This window comes from Trichoplusia ni, chromosome 5, assembly GCF_003590095.1.
Source record: "Trichoplusia ni isolate ovarian cell line Hi5 chromosome 5, tn1, whole genome shotgun sequence".
Classification (NCBI taxonomy): Eukaryota; Metazoa; Arthropoda; class Insecta; order Lepidoptera; family Noctuidae; genus Trichoplusia; species Trichoplusia ni.
Window position 1 is genome coordinate 18828704 of NC_039482.1, and position 23397 is coordinate 18852100.

At 34.5% G+C, this 23397-nt stretch overlaps 1 protein-coding gene across 1 annotated transcript in view; it reads right to left on the bottom strand.

Moving 5' to 3' along the window:
* Window positions 1-23397, bottom strand: part of LOC113493834 (limbic system-associated membrane protein-like) — a 48996-nt gene that overhangs the window by 19705 nt on the left and 5894 nt on the right. The window contains exons 2-3 of the mRNA XM_026871864.1: window positions 20267-20394; window positions 10878-11085 (exon numbers count right to left, since the gene is read on the bottom strand). Coding sequence (XP_026727665.1) covers window positions 10878-11085; window positions 20267-20394 — 336 coding nt within the window. The remainder of the gene's footprint in view (window positions 1-10877; window positions 11086-20266; window positions 20395-23397) is intronic.

The window sequence follows — 23397 nt, forward strand, 5'->3', positions numbered from 1 at the left end:
ATGTTTTCATTGAGATATCTCACCCTCAAGTACAAAAGAAACCTCTAAAGTGCTTGAAAAACAAATAGACGACTATCTAGAGTTCATATTTAACTCACACCAACACGACTGTACCGCCGGGGAAACTTAAAAATGTTTTACTTAAAATTAAAACGTTAAATTTAAATCAGCACACCTACCACTAAATCTCAAAGCAGTTACGTAACAGTTGCGGAAAAGAGATAGATCCCTTCATGGTGTATAGCTCTGTCCCTTTTCCACAGCTGTAGTAGTGTTAGTTAAAGATTAAGTGGTAGAGGGCTAGTGTTACTCCCGATGCATTTATCAAAGGCCTGTCTGCTTTAACTTTTTTGATGTATAACGTTAATTAGTAACTGGCATATAAATTACTAAAACGTGCAGGTGTCAAGATATAGTCACGCTAGCTTGAATCAGGTCACATTGATTAATGAGGAATATATTGGTAGGAATTTCTTATCCTTTTGCATGCAAACTCGTTAAGACTAACGAGTGTGTTGTATTTTAATTGAAGTTGAGGTTAAGCGTGTTAATAATGAAGAGCCAAGTGACATTTCTAACATTAGAATGTATGTAGATACTAAGTCACAGTCACATGACTTATCGAAAGCTTGTATGACGTCATTTCGATATATTTGAGTGTTTTTATGGACTGGAACGAAATCAAAATGTCACACGTCTTGGCTTGGTGAGCTGTCGCGAATTGTCAACGTAAATAACTGATGCTGTTTTAATGTTAAAAGGCGAAAATTAAGGCATTAGGAACGTGATAACATTCGGGGGATAGCAACAAGTTTTGTGTATTAAAAGGACACACTACATGAATGTTATACCATTTCATAACGAGATTATTACACAAATAAAAGAACATTTAATCAACTTAATATGTTTTCAGCAGTATTCCAATAATATCTCAAAATAAAGTAAAACATCAATATTTGAACACGTGACAACGTTTTAAAAAAAACATCCATATTTATACTGTCTGGCCTGTTGGTCTAATGGTTAGTGACCCTGACTGCTATACCGGAGGTCGTGGGCTCGATATCCACCAAGGACAATTTTTGCGTGTTTAGCACGATTTTTGTCTGTGTCTGGGTGTTATTTTTGTTGAAGTATGTATGTATGCATTTAAAAAGTTAATAAGATTGTTTATTACCCGACTACTACTCATAATACAATCTTCCCTTAGTTTGACACTAGATGGCGTTGTATAAATGTTATATAATTGAATTTAAGTATGAGACTACCATAAAAAAATAAAAAATGGTTGCCTGTAAAGTCGGTTTTACGGGCGAAGATTTTACGTGACAACGTCTTTTTCTCAGTAGAATATTTATTGATATGAATATAATTAAATTGCACAATAGGAACAAGGAATTGAATGAAAATAAGAATTGCACAAATTTTAACTATAGAAATATATTTTGTTTACTAAAACATTGTACATGTAAGCGCCGATTCAATGCGCCTAATTCTCTAGTGCTGCGCGCGCGGCAGACCGATCATAGTTGAGTGGGAGAGAGACGCAAGGCATTCGGCGGGCCTCTCTCTCGTTCGGTGACTCATCGTAACGTTACCGGGCGTTACACTTTTTCATAAGTGACTCCCAGCCGCAGCCTAATTTAAGACGTTGTCACGTCAAAATGTTAGGATCTGTCTGTGTTTATTTGTAAACGGTAACAAAAAGTGAAATCAAAACACTTTTCTAAATACCGACTGCATACTTCTCCATTATTTACGATCTTGATATATAAAGAACGAATCGATCACGCGAACGTTGCGACCGTTCGATACGCGAGCAGCTTGACGCGCAGCACTATATTTAAACTGCCATAAATATTAAAACGGCTGCAACCTGCACGAGAACGATTATGCAGTTTATTTTACACCTTCTCGTATTTGTTGAAGGTTTATATCTGGCATTTCGGGATGTTAATTAGTAGTTTTTTTGTCATCCTATACCCTATCATATTATTATATTATCGATACAACAAACAGTAAGACCACCACGGCATACGTTTATTTTTTTATCACTTTGTATTGATCAGTAATAAAAAATCTGCTGCTATCTAAAACTCAATATTGAGGCACTTTTCGATAAGCTGGTAGGCTGAAATTTTCAGGATACCTTCCAACTTGATGGTACAATTTTCAACCATCAAAACACCTAGACCGATTTTGATAAAATTTGAATAAGTATCAATAAAAAACGTGTGTTTTTAGATTTTTTTATATTAAACAACAAGCTTTTATTATGTTAAAATCACAAAAGAGCCAGAAACATAAAACTTACTGCATATAGAACTAAGTAAAAAAACACATCGCGTTTTCACAACGGATCCCCGATACTTATCAGCTATGCAGCTAGGCAAGTTTTAATATATTAAGAAAACAATTACGTATTAAGAAATTTCACAGACATTTAAGTCAGATGCACCAATAAAACCAGGCATAATTCAATACTATAACACCACCACACATGTATTTTTAAAGATCAAATTTTTACATAAGCCTATGCAACATTTTATAACACATAAATCCGTGTTAAACGTTCGATCTACATTGACAATGTCAGAATATTTAAGCGAATACGACCGCCTATCAAAAATAGAGCCGATCAGAGTTTGATCAATGGTCTATGCCCAAAACTTTTTTGTTTATGGGTGACAGCTTAGTTACATATTAGTATGCACATACAAAAAAGTTGAGGATATGTAACTAATCTTTAAAGGGTCGTTTGTGTTTGCTTTATCTCTTTTTGCAAGTCTTCGTCCCTCTTCCAAAAAAACATTGATTGTTAAATATCATTCTTCAAGTCAGGAAAAAGGTGAATCAGTCAATATACAAGTTAGGCCTGAACCGTTTTAACAGCTACAAGCATCTGATGAAATATCCTCTAGGTACCTAGGTATTGTCTACAAAATAATTAGGGTCCGTATCCAAAGAATGAAAACAAAAACCTATTATTGAGGCATTCTCATTTGTCTGTCACTAGGCCGATAAAAATATCAAAGTTCATACAACGGTTTGTGCAGTTAAAACTCGTTCGGGTACTATGTCAGTTCTTTTTTCTGTGCCTTATTTGTACAGACCCAAGTCAGACGTGCTCTACTTGAACTATTCGTTTTTCAATTGTTTCCATTTCCATATCATTATTAATATTAAGTGTATCATGGGAGGTTCAAAAATAACAATTTCATATCCACCCAAGTTCTAAAGAGAGTAATGTAACATAATCTGAGTGTCCAAACGTGGGCTGATACCCGCTTCCCAATTCTAGAGAGTGTTTTGTCAAATATCAAAGAGGTTGGAAATAAAACGAGTATTTATACAAAGGAAATAGGTATTGTAAAGATTTTCCAGTTATACCGTGTTTAGAAATAATTGTTTTGTTGATAAATGTTTGAAATCAAAAATAGGATAAGGGGTCAACCACGCCCACTTAAACGGAAAAACTGGTCAAGTTGGAGTCGGACTTACGACACTGGGGTTCCGAATAAAGTGAAGAGAAAATAAAATAGGCAAGCTATAAAATTGATGATTACTATCTTAAGTATTTGTTAGTATAACGGCAACAGAAATAAATATGTAGTTTATGAAAATTTCACTTGTCTAACGATTGCGGTTCATGAAATACAGGCTGCTAAAATTCTGGTGGACAGACGGGGAATATACGGTACCTCAATATTAGTTCATCGTTTAAGCAATGTCAAGCATGATTTGGTACGGTTTCTTTGTATCTTATTTGTATGAAACCCTTACTTTGCTTGTTCGACTTGCACTCAACCGGATTTTCTGACCCGAGTTGTTTCTTTAACATGAAGGTTTTATAATAAAACTGTATAGCACAATTAACAAATACTTCTTGTACGAGGTAACAAGTACCTCACACTCAACAAACATGTCGTTCACTTTTCCCTCCATTTTTTGTAGCTGCAATAACGGATCGATCAATCATTAAGGATTTAGTATGGAGACCGGAATTAAACCTCCATTGACAGTCGACGGGACAAGCTAGCCTTTTCCAGTAATATATTTATGTAACGAATATCAACTATTTTTGGTTTGTGTGAATTTTTGTAGGATAAACTTTTTGGTAGGTGGTATGAAGACAGATTGGTTGACGTTTACAATGATTGCTTTTTTTTAATAGTATATTTTTTTATAGTCTTAGTCTCAGTTCAGATACTTCTCCACTGACAAAGGGTGATGAAAAACATCATGAAGATGTCTAGATTCCAAATGGTAGATATGTGAAATCACCAAACCACAATAAGTTAGAAAGGAGGTCAATGTTCAAAACTTCTCTGAATTATCTTAACATTTCTATCGCGACTTCGAAGTAGGTTCACGTTTAAGATACTTTTCGAATGTGATACACAGTAATAAATTAAAACCATCACGAAATTTCGTTCCAACTTCAAAAAAGCTCCGAAAAATTAACTCAAACACAAAAATGCACGTAGCTGGCAGTCACCACAAAACTAGGGGCATTACGAATAAAAAAGAGGCAAAAACTAATCGAACTCGAAGTGGCCTCAGTATGGAACAAGTTCGAAATTGGAAATGCTGGCGACTTTCCTTTTGAGTCATGCAAAACGGAGGTGCGAATAAAAGTAAATTGCTAAACTTTAAATATAACGGCGCCCACTAGTGCTGCGAAAACGTTGGCGGCTCAAATTTATCGATGGCCATGATTGTATTTATGAAATTCAAAATATTTAATTACTAGCTGTTGCCAGCGACTTCGTCCGCGTGGTTAGAAGATATAAGTAAGGAAATTTAGATGAATAATTTTTCCTGTTTTTTCCACATTTTCCAGTGTATCTTCGCTCCTATTAGTCGCAGCGTGATGGTACGTAGCCTAAAACCCTCCTCGATAAATGATTTATTCAACACACAAGAAAAGAAACAAAGATTTTTTCTATTTTAAGCAGTAGTTCCTGAGATTAGCGCGTTCAAACAAACAAACTCCTCAGCTTTATATATTAGTAGTATAGATATAGATAAATTCCATTATTAAATAACTTTATGTAATTCAACTGTTATCGATAAAAGTATTGTATTAGGTTAAATGAAATGAAATGAATTTTGTTCATTTGTTTTACATGTATAAACGTTTCGGAGAAATTTGTGTTTTCATTATGATCAAAAAGAGTTATTAATTTAAACTAATGTTGTCGTTGACGGCTAATCATTAGCGTATGTTTTTAATACGATGTGTGTTTTTGAATGGTATGATTTTAATAAGTTTTCACAAATCTACATTTTAATTTACTATGATTACAGCAAAGATCTAAATAATAACTTTAAGTGGTTCTATTGCTATTTTCGTCTACCTTAATTTGTGTTTACAATAATATTATATTTTATTTAAATTTAAACACTACGCCTTAGACACATTTGAAGCGAGGAACACCGCAAGTAATTGAAGGTTGTCTTCATGAATATTTCTGTAAACAAAACTTTGTTTTAATTTCTATTCTGCTAGTGTACTACAAATACTATTATTTTTTCCACTAGGCTACATCGTTCGCGTGGTTATGAAAGTATAATTTCGATATTATTCAATATTATAAATAAGTCTACAGTACACACATCTTCTCAGCATTATTGTTACACGCTCCATAATATTACTGCTCAGCTAAAATTTATTATACCGTGATGGTTTTAATTGTTCAATAAATGGACTATCACATATTGAAATAATTTCAAATCGAATCAATAGTTCCTGAGATTAACACGTGCAAACAAACAAACTCTTCTACCTAATAACATTAATAACAGATTATAATCGATATTTTTTCAATTAAAGCCTCTATAATATAACGCACATCACTATTCCAGCACACCTACTTACTCAAATTCACATATGACATATAATTTAAGAAAAAAAGTCACATCTCAACAAACATCATCAGAAAACTGAATCCTCTGAATAGCTTTCTAAAGAAAGATTTCGAACGATCCCATACCCATTGAGTGGGCACAAATTGGGTGTAAAATTGGGACATATCTTACCTTAAAGAAACTGAACAACACCACTAAACATTTCACAAACTCTTTATCTAATTCGAATGGAGTTTAACGTGGATCACACGAAGAAAACATTCTAACATACTAGAAGTGTAAGATTTTCATCGTTTAAGGCAGGTAACACACCGGCTCTCATGGAAAGGGCAAAAGCTTTAGTGTTTTTTTATAATTTGCTCATTATGCTATTGAAGTGACAAGTCAACGTGGGTAGGTTTTTGACTCACGTTAAAATAGAAACGTGCACGTATTTTAGCGATGTCGCTGACATATACGAACCTATATTTATTTATTTTGGGTTTCCTTCCTGCCCGGTTGCCGGTAGCTGCTATATCAATTAATGATAAAACAAAGATTTGACTTAAGTAACAGTTTTTGCGGCCACAAATTTGATCGCTGACCAATTTTTTATTACAGATATTTTTTTCTTTAACTTATTTTCTCAAAACCCACAGTATCGCAAGTACAACCCCACACATTAACGATTGGTGCGAAGAAAACCGCCTCATGTTGATGCTATCTTTTTTAATTAAACTACTATTACAAAAATTAACAAGAAAAGCTGCTATACTATATACCAGAGCAGCAAGTAGCCAGAGAAAAAAAATAAAAATACACACACAATTCCAATAACTACAACTGCACTACACTCTACTAGTCTGGTGTGAAACCAGCCTAACAGTTCGATTTTCATCGCATAAGAGTTCAGAACGAAAGCAATCTGAAAGTTTTCACACTATTATGTTTCTATATATCACAGTTACGTCTGTCTCCCCACTTGAGACCCGCAGATAGAGTTCACTACAAACTTTATTTATACCCGAGTTCCAAGGAAATGTTTAATGTTGAATTTTTATTCTATCCTTTTGCGAGTTGTGTGTCGTTATACTTAAGAATTTTTCATTGTAAATGCAATATGTATTGCTTGTTTGGTACAGCATTCACGATATTACGTAGCTTTTCTGTTTTCTTTCATGTTGGGGAGTATTTACTTTTATGAAGGTAAATGTTCGCTTTATGTGTGTTTATTTACTTTAGTTAACGTAGAATTTGTTTTTTTTAGCTGGTTATTTAAGGAGTTTGTTGTTTTCGTAAAATTTATGCCAAAACCACTGAATGTGAACACTCGACGTGTTGTGGGTTCGATCCCTGCATAGAACAAGCATTTATGTGAGACAAGAATTAAATTCCTCAACGAGAGAGTCATTTTAAAAGAAAAAATTTCCACAGAGCAAGGGACTTATCAGATTTGCAATGGAATTTAAAGCTATTCTAGTAGGTTTTTTATACTATTGAATAAAAATCACACTGTCGTTGGATAAAAAAACTATTTTACGGATACAGTGCTATAAAAATATAAATACGAGTGCATTTGATTCTTAAAAAAATATAAGGTGCTTAAAATTGACTATGGATTTTAGTAAACTTTTCAAATTTATCAAAAGCTCAAAGTCTTGAATTAAATTGCACCAATACCTGTAAACACATGGATCTAAAACAATTGTAAAATATTTCAATATTGTTGTCTCCATCCATTTTGTATTTCCTTTGACTCGGCATCGCGACGTTTTGAGTTCAAATATTGCGTTCGTGAAAGTTTTAACAAGTTTCAAACTTATTCATTGCCTTCAATATATTTCTTGAGGTTTATAGAAAAATATATCTCAATATTTACATTTTAACTTTCAATGTTTCTTGGAATATGGGTATTCTAGGTACGATATTGACCATATGAATTCGTTTTGATTGTAGTTTTGTAGAATTTTATTTCGCGATTGTTTACATTGGTATTTTAATCAAAAATAATTGAATCTTTAATTTGAATAAGGTCTCTTGATTTACTTGTAAACTTGAACGTACAAACATTAGTGTGTATTTAGACCAGAATTTAATATGTTGAATAGCAACTTTAACTGAATATTACACATGTAATGGAATGCAACCAGAGTAAGTTACACGGCGTACTTGAAATTAAAAACATTTTGATTGTTTTGGAAGTAATTCTGAAAAATGGAACGACAATGGTACTTAGACAATAACCACACAGTAACCCATTCCGCAACTCATCATCAACAATTATTAAAACTTATTTTCTTCGTTACCTTAATGTAGAAATTGGCACGAGAAATGGGAGGTCTATGCCCAGCAGTGGGAGGATAAAGGCTGTGGATGATGATGTATGATGACCTTAATTTATCAGTTCGTTATTATTCCACAACAGCCAACACCCGAAAGCATAATCAAATTACTTTATACAAATAAAAATAACCCCTCCCGTACCTCAATTTACCTCCGATATTTTTTCAAGAGTCAACCATTTACCATTCGTTACCGCGCCTTGTCGGCCCAAGTGACACCGAGCTCCAATAAAGTTTGGAACAAGAACGAAATTGAAAAAGAAATCCCGGCTAGCCATGCAAATATTGAGGAACACAAAATTGCTAAACTCTGCTACTTGGGAATTCAGACATAAATTAGAGAAACTTGCGTTATGAAATGTGATTTTAATAAGGTGTTTGTAAAGCAAATAATTTAGTGGTTTACGTTTAGAAATTTTGATTTTTATGGCTTATTCATTTTAACGCTATTTGTTCGTACGCGCGGTTATGAAGATAAAATCATTAATACGAGTAGTAACTTAATGCCATAATATTAAACTTTATTGCAATAACTTTGAAAATGGATATATTTTCATACTGACTTGATATATTTTCATACTGACTTTGCAACGTCGTTTTACACTCTTAGGGGGAACTTTGCTGTACCCGACAGGGTCCATAATTGTTTCTAAATTTTAATCTTTACCACCTGTAATTGTATTTGAAAAAAAAACACTTTTTACTGTATTTTATATTTGCTATGTCAGTCACCAGTCACCTTCCCCTTCTATATATATTAAAATACATCCTGTATAAATGAACATTTTTATTCTGTATAGCAGGTTGCATGAATCAGTACGGTAATTTTATTATTATAATTAAGATATTTTAATAACATTGCATGTCACAAAGCTTGTTATAATATCGTTGCTTAACTGTGCCGCTATTCAGTTTAATACCTGATTGGAAAATGGGATCACGGCTTTATAAATAGTATTATTTACATTCTAATGGCATGTGAATGTGAAGGACTTAAAAAAAATGAACGAATCTCGCGCTTATCACTAAGGAAATCCATCATTATGTAGCGAAGACTTTCACAAACATTTAATTCATAAAGAAATGAGACTTAGAACAAGCATTTGAGGATTACACAAATACTTGCACTATGCGGGGATCGAACCCGGGACATGTCGCGCACAGTGTTTTTGCGCATCATACCACTCAGCAGTCCAAAAGTCCAAAACTTTATTTCATTGAAATATTTTGTGAATGAAGTTAGATAGAAAATCTTTATTAAACGTTTTTAAACTTTGATGATAAATAAATTATGTATGTTATAGCGTATCAACGTAATCTCTAATATAAACTTTTAAATGTGTGATTTTCATTATTTTAACTGATTGACACATGACTACAAATTAGACAGTCCAAAAAATTTTGACGAGTTTACCAGCTCGGAGAATTCTATTTAGTTAACAGGCCTATGGGCTAACATCACGTCTTCAAGTAATCTTTTTGGGGAGAAGAAGAAAGATGCCGCCCCACAGCCATAATTACATTACTTTAGAACCTGGTGGTAGACCCTCTGAACACAATAAACAAATGAAAGTAGGTTTTCTATTTATATACCAGCTATGGGTAACTGGAGACAATATTTCCCACATGTCACCACACCCATTTTATACGAATCCAGTTTCTGGGACGTCCACCAGGTTGATCGATCGATGAAAGCTCGAAGCACACAGGTCGAGTCCGATTTCCGGACTCTATTATAATTTTAATGCGCCTATATGTTGACCTACGTCATGTCTTCAAAAAGGTCGGATGTAATATTTTTTGGTTTTGTATGGAGCTACGGGTAGTCGTAAATTGGACTGAATACAGAATGTGTGTTTTTCTCTGTGGCCAATGGTTCGTGTGTGTTATGATGGCTGAAGGTAAATAAGGGGTATATTATGTGTGTAATTTGTATAAATATTACTTTTGCTAAATTGTAACTTTGATTATACAAAATAAGCTTTTTAGGGGGTTTTTAAAATGAAATAAGGTGTAATTCTGTCAAAAAGAAAGAAAGAAAGATCGGTAATTTTGTAGTATATTTCGTACCAGCATTGTCATAACACTATACAAACATCGAAAACAGCCGAACACAACTACGACAATCGAATTTAGCTCACCCAAAAAAAACCAAACCCAAATCCCACCCTGTACAACCGCATACACAATTCAAGAAGCCACACCTATCACTTAAACTGAGTGACCCATATCTTGAAGACGTTCCTAATCTATTCGTAGGCGGATTAAGTAGGCTTAGTCACGGCCCCCTATAGGGGCTGTGTACTGGATAAGCTGGCTATCTGTCACTTTGGATAGATAAAAAGACGTTTAAGTTGTTAACCTCGCTCTAATTGGTTGATCTATAGTGGAATTAGGAAGCGATTTAGGTAGCTCGGGTTAAAGGAATTGTGGTTGTTTCTTTGGTATTTTTGTTGATGAAAATTTTGGGTTTGATGCTAAAGTCTTAGCATTTAGTTTTAGATACCTCTTTTTGGGTTTGATAAAGTACTAGAACGAAAGTGGGCTCTCAAATGAAGAGAAAATTTCGTCGAAAGTAATAATTTCTTTTGCGCTTGCGCTTTTATTTCATTGATACCTGAATAGAGAAAATGAAAAGGAAGAGATCAAAAAATATTTCATGTTCCATATTTGGTCTATCCTCACCGTAAACATCGATGCATCCAATCTGCCACTTCATGCTGGGCTGCGTGTTGATCTGGCACATGTAGCAGCCGCGGTCCTCTGCCCTCAGGGGACGGATCCTCAGCTGCCACGTCCTGGGAGCATCCATGTGGACTGAGTACCTCGCGCCAAGCACCGCTCGCTCGTGCATAGTTAGCACCGTCTGGTCTTCTGCTCTTAGCCAGCCTACCTGGAGAAAAGAAGGGTTGTGAGATTTTGGAACAAATTTTGAAGAATGGGAGCTTTTATGTATCTTTGGGATATTTTGGGTAAGATAGAGAACGTGAATGAGTGGGTGTCAATGACATTTTACATTATAGGTTTACCTAGTGCGTCAAATAATCAATAGACATTTGTTTTAAGCCCCAGTCTTAGCAGTTCCCTGTAAAAGAGAAAGCTTTTTTGGAAATGATTAAAAACTAACAATAATCTGAATTTAAAAATAACATCGCCCTCATTATATACTTAAAATCAGTGTAAACTGGTGTTATATAATTATAAGTCTTCCAAAAATACAACATACCTTAAAAGTTTATTAAAATGTAGGTACAAATAAATGAACCAGCCTGTAAATATGTTTTCTCTACAAAAAACTATTAAAAAGAACAAAACAACCCCTTTTATTATTAGAAATAAAACACTGATAGCAACCAATAAATTTAATTTTGCTGTGCAATAAAGACGTTAAGAGAACAAGAAGAAATACAGTACTATCCTTTAAAGTGTAATAAAATTCTTTGTGTTCCTAGACAGAACTACAGGTGGTCTGTTAATTATTTAACTGTATCTTATAAAATTTTAAAACAAAGAGAAAATAAAATGCAACTTCTAACATTAACTGTAGAATGTTGGGGTAGGTTGTCAAAATAGATTTGAATAATTACGTATTTTAATTATTTAAGCGGAGACTTATGATGCAAGAATTATTTTTGGTTATTCATTATAGACGATTATTACCCATAAATCTATTTTACATAATAACAATCAAACATAACAGATAAAAGCGATCTAACCGTTTGACAGAAAACCTACGTTTTCAAGTTAAAATCTGTAGGAACTTTCAGTGTTTGACAATTAACTAGCAAGTACAGTATTCAAATAAAACCATAAAGGAATGCAATGAAGGTCCAATCTCTCAAAAAACAAAAGACAGTGAACTAGGACGGGCAGCGGACTGGTCCGCAATCCGCTCAAAATTCGATATAACTGATGACTCGTTTCTAGGTCAAAGACCCAGTTAAGTCGTCGACCCTTTAGATCCCTCTGTTTAGCCCTTATCTTTCATTCCGATACTTTTCTGGCCCTTCAAAAATCTTCTAAGGGATCAGTGATGTTATCGTAAATATTGTAGTTCAGGATTTGGGCCGGTTTCCTGATTGATGCGTTAGCATTTTGATAGTTTAGAACTAGTTTCTTTAACCATATAAGTTTTTGAACTCAGTATAGATTATCTCAACAAAAGAAAAATAATTTTAAAACTGGTAAAATGCGAGATGGACTCGCGACACAGAGGGTTCCGAAATAATAGTCAAAAGAAAATCAAATATGGTACCTATCAAATCTATGACCGTATAGTGCGTTGCTTAATTCGATTTTGATTCTTATTTCTTGTCATAGCGGCAACAGAAATACATGATCTGCGAAAGTTTTCAACAGTCTATCGCAAACGGTAATTGTTATACAGATACTAGTCAGACGCACTGACTGACACCGAAGTTTCAGAAGTAGGTAATAAAGACATCCATTTTCCATTTTCTTCCTTTAGCTACGAAACTCTCAAAACCAGTCTGCCAGGCTCAATGTGTTATGTGTGAACTGTAATGTTTAGTTATAGAAAATACTTTTAAATATTTTGTTTGCACCCAATACAGCCTCCTTAACATGTAGCAGTTGTGGAAAAGAGACCCCACGCTACATCTTATATAGTGCCATCTCGCTTCTGCAACCGTGATGGTAGTACGCGCTACAGCCTTTACATATAAACAAAACTATTTTCATTTCATAATTATTCCTTCACACTGAAAGCATCACATAATATTTTAATGAAAAGTATAACCAAAATTGTAATTAATGTTTTCACGTAATAATTTCGCTTTAGATTAGTGTAAATTATAGCTTTATCAGTGCTTCATTATGCCATACATACGCCAGGATTATTACTGACTATCTTGATGCATATTAAATTCGAAAATATTACCGGACGTATATTAATTTTACGTAATTATTTTGTCACGTTGTTTTGGTAGAGTCAGCAATACAGGACCTAGTAGCCTTTAAAGAGTGATCCATTAATGCTTGTCCTGAGTCTGGGAATGTTTGTGCATGTGACTTGAATGTTTGTGAAACTCCCCGCGACATAAAGATTAATACACCGTGATTTTTTAGTCGTCTTACAAAAGCAGCCCAGTTCATGTATCAGATGACTAGAACACGTTCATGATAAAAATTGCAATTTTTATTCAATGTTATGATGCAATTCGTAGTTTTTTAGAAACACAACTCGGTTGAGAGCACGGTCTGAGCCTTGTAACAATGGTGAGGGGCGCGGGCGGCGGCGTTCTTATCATTTTTAAGAGTATATTTCAGATTTCTCTTTAATTTTTCTTCGTACTTATTATCTTAGTTGATGATAAAAAAATAATAATCGCGCCTAGGGGTATTTTACGTCGGATACATGAACTGGGCTACTTTTGTAAGACGACTAAAAAATCACCGAGTATATTTAAAGCGGGAGTCGTGTAAAAAAAAGAAAAGTAATATTATTGCATTCGTAGAAGTGAATTCCCTTTTTGTATGGTTTATGAACAAACTGTTGAGTTTAAAACGCCTGTATTCCGAGCCGAGTGGTCGAAGTCAATTCGCCAAACCTACTGTGCGCGGCGTGTCGCGGGTTCGATCCTCGCGTAGGACAAGCGTTTGCGTGATCCACGAGACTGGGTTTGTGTTTGGCTTGTTTGTTGCACTGTTTCTTGTCTCACAGCTAAAGCACTGAAGCGGTGAAGGGTGGGCGAAACTGGGTGCTGTCCAATGTAATCTGACCTTCAAAAAGTGCTACTTAGTAGCGTCATTTGAATAAACGAATTTTGATTTTGAATTTGATTTGATTTTCCTTCAAAAACAAGCTTAAAGAGTGCATATGGCATAGCCCGGTAACTTTCTATCAACTAGTTGGATGGTGCTTGAATTCAAATTCATTGAATTAAATATGTTTTTGATTCGACAACGTCTTATAATTCTATGGAGAACACGGAAAAAATTAAGCGTTACCTCGCTCTGTTCCATTGATATTTTTTTTTCAATACTAAATGCAACCACATTCAACTATCGTGAGTAAACCATCTTACAGGCAACCGTTTTTTCTGGTATCAGGTATTAAAATAGGTTTTACATTATAGTTATATCTTAAACATCAATTTCTGCACGACACAAAAATATAAACTTTCGACTTCTGTTGCTAGCTGTACAAGAATATTTCAAATAGCAAGTATTAATATGAACACAAATTATATAATTAAATTTGGATATTGATAGACGGCATAAATATAATAGTGTCAGACTAGCTATTAAGTCTGGTCACACCCAGGCACGTGTGTGGCTAGACTAGAAAAATAATTGAACAGTCATAACTAATAAATGATTCGTTATAATTGATGGTAATGACAAATTAATAAAATGACATAAAATTGTATGAACTCTTATAACCTACATTTATAGATCGTATAATTATAACTGTATTGAGTAACAACCAGAAAAATCAATATAAATCTATAAAACAGAACAACCTACAGTAAAACGCCTTTATCAGACAGATAACAAAAAAAAATACAAGTCACATTCAGCCACAGCGTATACCAGTATTAAAATTCACCACGTGAAAAGGTGCACCACTATTTTCGTGCATTGTTATGCCAGGCATCGAGCCAGCCAGTATAACAACCCTTAATGAAGGATAATCGGTAATTTTTTACTCCTCTAATTGCCACAGACAAAGGCGGAAAGATTTTGTTTCCAGTGCCCGGTTTCGGTAAGAAGACACGGCCATTTTGGACTTGTTTTTTTTTGTGTTTGAATTCAGAACTTGTTGGAAAATGAAAAAATATGACTGATAGGTGGTTTTATGAAAGGACTAGCTGTTGCCCGCGACTTCGTCCGCGTGGTTAGAAGATATAAGTTATAATTTATACCTGCCTTCTATCTATCTATCTGCCTTCTATCTATCTTGTAGGATTCAGTCAGCATTTGCAATGTAAGCGCAAAAAATGTGTTTTTTACGACCTCACATTAGAAACCTCAAAAATTGTAGCCTATGTGTTATTCTGATGTATAAGCTATATTGTGGTAAAGTTTCATTCAAATCCATTCAGTAGTTTTTACGTGAAAGAGTAACAAACATCCATACATCCATACTTACAAACTTTCGCCTTTATAATAGTAGTAGGATGTTATTTTTCTTTGTTTTATTCTCTAGTCTTGTATGTTGTGTCACATTTCAAGTTTGTTTTTTTCTTATCTCATTTTGCTACGTACCGCACATAACTGTAATCGATCTTCACATCTATTCGAATTTTCGTAATTAAAACTTAAAAAAGCTGACGGATTTGATTGTATTAGTTTAGGCAACATTGACCAAAGTCAGACAATATCGATCATACCATGTTCTACTTTTTACTTGAATAGAATACCTTAGGGAAATCATCTTTTTCATTTGTTTGACGAGTCATGAAACTTGCTTACCTAGGTACCTTGTATACTGGCTGTCTTGTTCCCTCTCGTTCAAATTGCCTATAGCTCTGTCTCTCTCAGACATAGACCTTTCGCAGGATAATATTTCTTAGTAATAACGTAATTTCCTCTTTGCATGAAATTTCCTGACTCATATATTACTGTAACTACTAACTGCGAAATAAACAGGCTATTTACTGGCTCGAGTTGAATGAACAAACTTTTCTGTTGGAGCAACCAATGAACTTACATATAATTTAAGAACTTAAAATATGACTGTGGTAGCTATGGCGAATTTCAAAGCAATTAAAAAAAAAACATAATTAACACCATCATTTTCAGTGTATTGTCGTCAAAAATTGGCCAGCTGAAAAAGCGCCAACCATGGCGTTGGCTAATTGTCGTTAAAATATACTTACATATTATTTGATCAGACATGGGATCCTAAAGAAGAAATTCTTCTAAAAACTCTGCGTGTGGTCCAAAAATAGGGACTGATGGTAATTTCATATGTGAACCAAGCTGGCCCATATCCTTCGTATGTGGGACGAGTTGGCCCCTCGGTTATTAGTCGTATATCAAGCTAAGTGTGGAAGTTTCGAAACATGTTAGCAACTGGCTTACGAGTGGCTTTAAGTGTTGGGCGGTTTCAGAGGTGTTCGAGTTGCTTGTTCGGTGTTCCAGCCCTCGTTATTGGGTCCAAGTTTTGTGTAACGATGTGTAACTAACTATAAGGTAAATAAGCTGGTCAAACTATGCAGACTGTTTAACGAATGTTCAGCTAAGGTAAAGCTATTTTGCAGTTCAAAATTGTTGAGGAAATTACTCTCTGATAATAACAACAAAAATGGAAAAGAAGATCAAACGAATAACTAAAATTGTTAGTCAAATCCCTTAGGTCAGGACCTCAACGAAGGATGGAACAAAAACGAAGAAGAAAAAAACAAAGGTGTTTTTTTTATATTGCAGATATGGAAGCATGACAGTACAGTAGACACAAGTGCAATAATATTACTAGATCCTCTAGAAATGTATTTTCCAATAAGTATTAATACCGGTTGTTATATGCTATCAGCCAATCTAAAGTGGAAGTGGGCTGGTCACGTCGACGCCAGAGGAAGGGCTTCGTCGCTGATCCCGTCTCTGACGTAGTAAGTGGTGTGATGCGTGAAAACGCAAAAGATTCGGAGAACGGCGAAAGGATTTTGCCTAGCAGTGGTATTTAAAACATTTACTTAACAAAAAGAGTGCGTTTAACTGTCACACACAATTTAAGTACCTAAAACTTTACAAAATAAACTATCTATTGACAAAAACAAAACAAAACCGGCTAGTACAGAAACTTTCTACTAGACTTTCGTTACATTGTCGTCCAGTTATCTCCTACTCGCCTAAAGAAGTTTTACTTCAAAGAAATGAAAACGCATAAACTTATTACTTAGCTCACTAATACTACATTCAGTTATGTATATGTATGTATGTATTTAAGCCTACAACCATTGCAGACTAATGATTGTATCGTGTGTTTGAAGCTCAGTAATGGAATCCTGTTACCAACTTTGTAGTTTAATGCACGTAAAATGTTTGTTGGAAACAGAATCAATATCTAGTTAGTATTAGTAATAGTAGTTAGTCATTAGGGAGGAACGTGGTTTGTGGATATAGAATAGGAATTACGAGAATGAGTAACGATTAGGACGTAAACTAAACTCGATACGTGGAAATTGAACTATATTCTACAGGATATGACTGCAATGTTGGTCTAGTGATTCTTGGTCCTGACTGTTACACCAGAGGTCATGGGTTTGTAATTTGTCTACACTTAATATGTTTGTATTTATTTTTATCAGTTGTCTGATAGCCATGATATTAACTTTGCTCAGTATGAGACTAGGTGGCCTTTTCGATGATGGTTTTGTTGTTGCAAGAATTTTTCTAATGTGTATATTTAACCCTTATTTCTACTTGAAAATGATATAAGCAATACACCATCTAAGGGTGGTCATTGGCTAAGAATCGTAAAGAAAAAATATAACTACAATAACTGAGCCTCTTGTTTCGTCACACGATGGAAACTTTAATAGACTGCCTTCTAAAGAAGCCTCCGAATTTCTACCAATTATAATCATCAGAATGTTTCTACACTCCCCTATATCAATAATTCGTTATAACATAAATGGTCACCCATCCACGGACCAACTTTATCAACTTGTTTTCGATCTACTTGTGTAGCTGTAGTTTAGCAAAGAGCTCCTTAAGCTCCGTCTTGTAATACTGATGAAAAAAGTACATTTGACTAGACACACATTAGTACAGATTTTTTTAGGGTTTGAACCTGAAAACCCCGTTCATAGAACCGTAGAACCATAATACCGTAACCTCTACATATCCTATACTTAGGAGTGCTTCTATTTGTATTGTGAACATCATGTCATCGATATGAACACAAGCCGGCCGAGATAAAGAACAATGGCGCTGTCAAGGTTATAGCCCTCTGTGAACAACTATTGTTAGGTTCGAAGAGCATGTCGAGCGTGGTGTCTGTCGAATAGAGTACACTATACGTATATGCATATAATATATCGTACATTTGAAGGCCTATCCCCTCTTGAAGTGATGTTATTGCAGGTAGAGCGACGTCTCCCATTCACAATTGTTAAAATATAATTCTGAGTTTTAGTAGTAATTCTGTATTCTAGTTATCCAAAAACTACATAAAACAAAATAAAAATTAAGAAAGCTCCACGACAAGACATCTTTATCAGAATTGTATAGACTGGGATGCGGTCATTAAAACTCTCACTTGACGATCGGATTTACATATCCCATTTTCTCATCACCAATTTTATCATCAAAGGAAGCTAAAACCTATCTTTATTTAGACATCAATATTCTATTTCATTGGGCTTTAATTTGAATCTCCACACATATACTCAATATTTGCACGAATTCGTTAATTCTGCGCCACTTTCGCCCCCATCAACTTTAAAACGACTCTACCGATTTTTATTACTTCTGCTTATAGAACAACGTTGAGGAAACATGGTTGGTCACCTTAAACGTCGCAACTCAGGATACATAGCCCAACGGTATCGAGTGATTAAACATAAACTAACATGACAATGATTTTAATATGAAAATCCATTACTTGGCAGGGATTCCGGACTGTTTAATGGATTTGTCGCATCGTGACACACCGCCATTAAACTAACGTGTTGTACTCTAAACCACAACTAACTTTAATCATTAACAAATGTTGTTATGGTTATTTATCGAGGTTGTCAATATATAGATTGTTCCAGTATGTGTTTCTTAAGTTGTAATTAATTGACTTTTTCCTAATGTTTTTATTAAATGCTAAAGTAGAAAGAGAGTCAAGCTTTCATCCAATATTTGGAATGCTGATGGTTAAATATCGTAAAAAAAAACTTAATTTGGAAGAATGAGGCCTTTGGTACCCTAAAAGGTAAAAATGGTATCCTGCTACTCTCCAACTGTACGTCTAACCATCTGTCACCAGACTGCATCTCATAAACCGTAATAGCTAGACAGCTGAAAGTTTCTTAGATTAAATATTTCTCTTATAGGCTATAATATAAAGAACAAATTCAGAAAACTGTTTGAATTCAGCTAACGGTTATAAATGGTTTTTGTGACGATTTGTTTACCTTTATCCTGTCTGTATAGAATCCTCAATGTCGCGAGTCAGACTAGCATTCATTACAAAATTATACAACAGTAAACATAGCAACATCAAATAAATATTTAGACGTGAGAAGACTAAATATTTATTTGACGTTGTTGAAAAAAAATACCAATATTAATTTCAAGAAAACAATAGAAAAGTTTTAGTGAACTCTAACAAATTGATAAACTTAACATTAATATCGTGAACTATTAATAGACGCATTAAAGAAAACTATCTAACTTGAATCATTAGCGCGTGAATCATATGACTTGGATTAATGGAAGGCAATCAAACAGAGATCAATTACACTGTAAACAAACAAAGGTAATTATCGGACAATTCGCTTAATAACTTTTCGAAACAAGTATCGTGGTAGAGGGTCAGGTAAATAAAAAAAGATTTTTTAATTAATGAGTGTTGGCACAACAAAACTGAGAATTCGATTATTTTTGGTTTTTGTATTCAAAAAGGTAAAGTCGGGACAATATTACTAAGTTTTCGTTGCCTGTCCGTTTGTCTATAACCTGGCTGTATCTCAAGAATCGGCATTGTCTGATTGTTGGTATTTGTAGCAACTGTAGGTACGGTAAAAAATTTAATGGGTGAGAGTGGTACCTGTTAGCTCAAATGTTAGTACTGGTAGACTATATAGTGTACCTCGTGTAACTGGCTGGTGTCTTGAAACAGTGTCGGAAATTGACCAGGACATTAATAATTATTAGGATATGAGTAAAGTCTACTTACCAATACATAATTAATACAATTATGACTAAGACTTATTTTTAGTAACTTTCATGGGTATAATTCATACTTGAAAGATGCAACGGATTACACACGCAAATTTATCGGCTCTGTCTGGTTTCAGTCCGATTGTCATACCCGCTGCGCATCAGCTGATGAATGATGAAACTAGGCAGGCAAATAAATACGCGTGATAGGATCTTTAAGCATTGCGACTTACTTTATGTTTTCCTAGATTCGTAACAGCACAACCTAATATTGCTTCTCTTCCCAAGAAGAAAGTGTGGTTGCCGATCGGGCGTTCAAATTCTGGCTCTTCTGAAAACTTCTTTGTTGTCATTTGAGAATCTGAAACAAGTGAAATTACATAATTTAATACAGTTTTCTTGATGTCTTGTGATGGAGGATGGCGAATCTGAATTAAATTGTGGTCTGGTGATTGGATGGGAATTGTAAATAGTAAGGATTTCATATCTAGGAGAAAAGTGGATGAAGCCACAAGCAATTCCAGGAGGAGCAATGATGGGCATGTGTATCAGGCTAACTTATTGCCTCTGCATATCAGAATTATCACAAAATTACGTATTAAATCAATTGCTGGAATTTAGACCTGCAACTATGTGCATAATAATTCAATCTTTGAAACCCTAGTTCACATAAATACTTAGACCTTTGTTTAGTCCTAGCTACCGCATTAGGTTAAGTAACCTGTAATGGTAGATTAGTATGATAATTAAATAAATAAATAAAAGTAAAATATAGTTTAAGGATTAGAGGATTAATCAATTATATTTAAAAAATCTACCTCTGCAATTATACTTACTTGCACGGATAGCCTAGAGGTTGAAATCAACAAACCAGACCCGCTATGAGTGACGTGATCCCCAAACATTAGCGCTGCCGGTGTCAAAAAAAAACTTTGGTATGGGTGATAGGAGTTTGTTTTATAAACCCTTCTTTTACCGAATATCAATGACTTAAAACTTAATTACATAAAGGAACCTCAGAGCTCAAGCTTCTATATTAACATTCAATTAAAAATGAACAACAAGTAACTTTGACAGTCTTTATCGTACAACGGGAGCAACAGGGAGTTTAATATAAACTATGTAACAAAAAAAAAAACTAGTTAACACTTGAAAACTTGATATCGGGGCTCGGAGACCCAATCAAAGAGGTTTTATATTTTTTTTCCTAGTTCCAACACAGGTCGTAGTCATCGGATCGTGAAGGTTTAAGTTTAACAAAAGGCTAGATGTTGCGTATTCTATTTTTTAAATTGTAAAGGATTTCCCGACGAAATTCCGATAGGATTTATGAAGTGATAGGTTTCTGAACATGTAGTTTCCTTTATGTTTTTTTAAATACCCAAAAATGGTAGAGTTCATCTCTTCAAAAGAACTTTGTTTTTTTAGGGTAAATTGATTCGCAATTTCAAGATATCCTCCTAATTAGAATCGAAAAAAGATATGCTTTCAAAAGGCGTAAAAAGGTTCTATTCATCAATTTTTTTTAACATTTAAGTCATCCCAGTTTAAAAAGGATTTTATCTTTTTATTATCACTTATACACTATTCAAATAAGTTACTTTAATTTACGTCAAAAGTATAATCAAGTTTAATTAGCCGAGATCCTTCCACGAAAACCTTTTATATCAAAGGGAAGTCTCAATTAAAGTGCTTATAATTATCGATCGATGTCCCATTTACGGTTCAAAATGTATCGTTATTAAACTGAAACAGAATATATTTTCCCAAAGTACTTAAGTATTTATTTAAGCTATAAATAACTCAAAGATATAAACAAAATACTACTTTAATGTAGGTTAAACTGTTTATGTTGATTTTGTATATTTAGCAAATAATTTTATTTAATACGCTTATTGATTTCGGTCTTAATGAGATTTTGCAGTTATAATAATAATAGGTCAAATGTATATGTAATAAACAAGTGTGAGTCGGTCTCACAATACTGAGGGTTTCAGAGAAACAGGCTATAAAAATTAGTCACTCATCAAATTAATGACCATACCAGACCATATATAGGTGCTTTACCCCAATGTTTCTTTCATTTCAGTATTTCACTAAGCGACAAAACGAATACATTGTTTGTGAAATTTTTGATTGTCCCGCTGGCTAGCAAGTTCATGAGCTACAACCAGTCAGACTCATAGACAGCAGTCCCTCAGTAATAGTACCAAAACAATAATCCGTTTTACACTTTGGCTACAAAACCCGAAAAATATATCCTAACCACTTTACAATTATTCGGAAAACTAACACAATTTATCAAAACTGTATTAAAATCATGTACCTACATATTTTTGTACATATGTATCATCATTGGCCTAGCCTTTTCCCAACTATGTTGGGATCGGCTACCAGTCCAACCGGTTTCAGCTAAGTACCAGTGTTTTACAAGGAGCGACTGCCTATCTGACCTCCTTAACCCAGTTACCTGGGCAACACGATACCCCTTGGTTAGACTGGCTGTCAGACTTTTTCAAGCTTCTGACTACCTGTAACGACTGTCAAAGATGTAGGAATAACAGCCGGGACCCACAATTTAACGTGCCTTCCGAAACACGGAGGAACTCGTTATGACAAAGATGGTCACCCATCTACAAACCAACCGCGTCAAGCATAGCTTAACTTATGCGGTTATAGCTTAGCCACGAGCTCCTCCTATTTTTGTACATATATATTTAATTAACCTCAATTAACACTGATTGAAAAGCGTTAAAAATGTACCACAACTATTTATAAGAGCACAAATGCGATTTATATTTGCATACAATCTGGTCTGCGGTTTGTCGACAGCGGTCCGCCATTGCTTTTCGCCATTTCGTATTTAACCCTATTATTGACAATGTAATGAGTATTGAGACTTACTTGTAATAACATTGTGTTAATATTATTCAAGTATTTTGTACAAGCTAAAAAGTTATTAAATGATGTAACGGTTTACTCACGCGTATTTATCGGGGTAGCCCGACTAGTTTCGGACCCAACCGGAGTCCTTAATCATGAGCAGACGCGGCGGGATCGCGAGTCGAATTAGTCGGGCTACCCCGATAAATACGCGTGAGTAAACCGTTACATCATTTAATAATGAATCAGTCTCACGATAGTTATTATAAAAAGCTAAAAAGTGGATGGAAGTACAGGGACGCTTTTTTTTCCATGTCACTTTCTCGTAAAGCATAGCCACTTCTTAAAAAGTCAGCCTTTATTGCAATTCGAGATAAAAATTCAATACAACGGTTGATTTTTCAGGGAAAATTGGAAGGCATTAGATCGCGTGGCAAGTAGTCGGCAAGTAGTATACATAGAACTGGCCTAGTCAAATCCG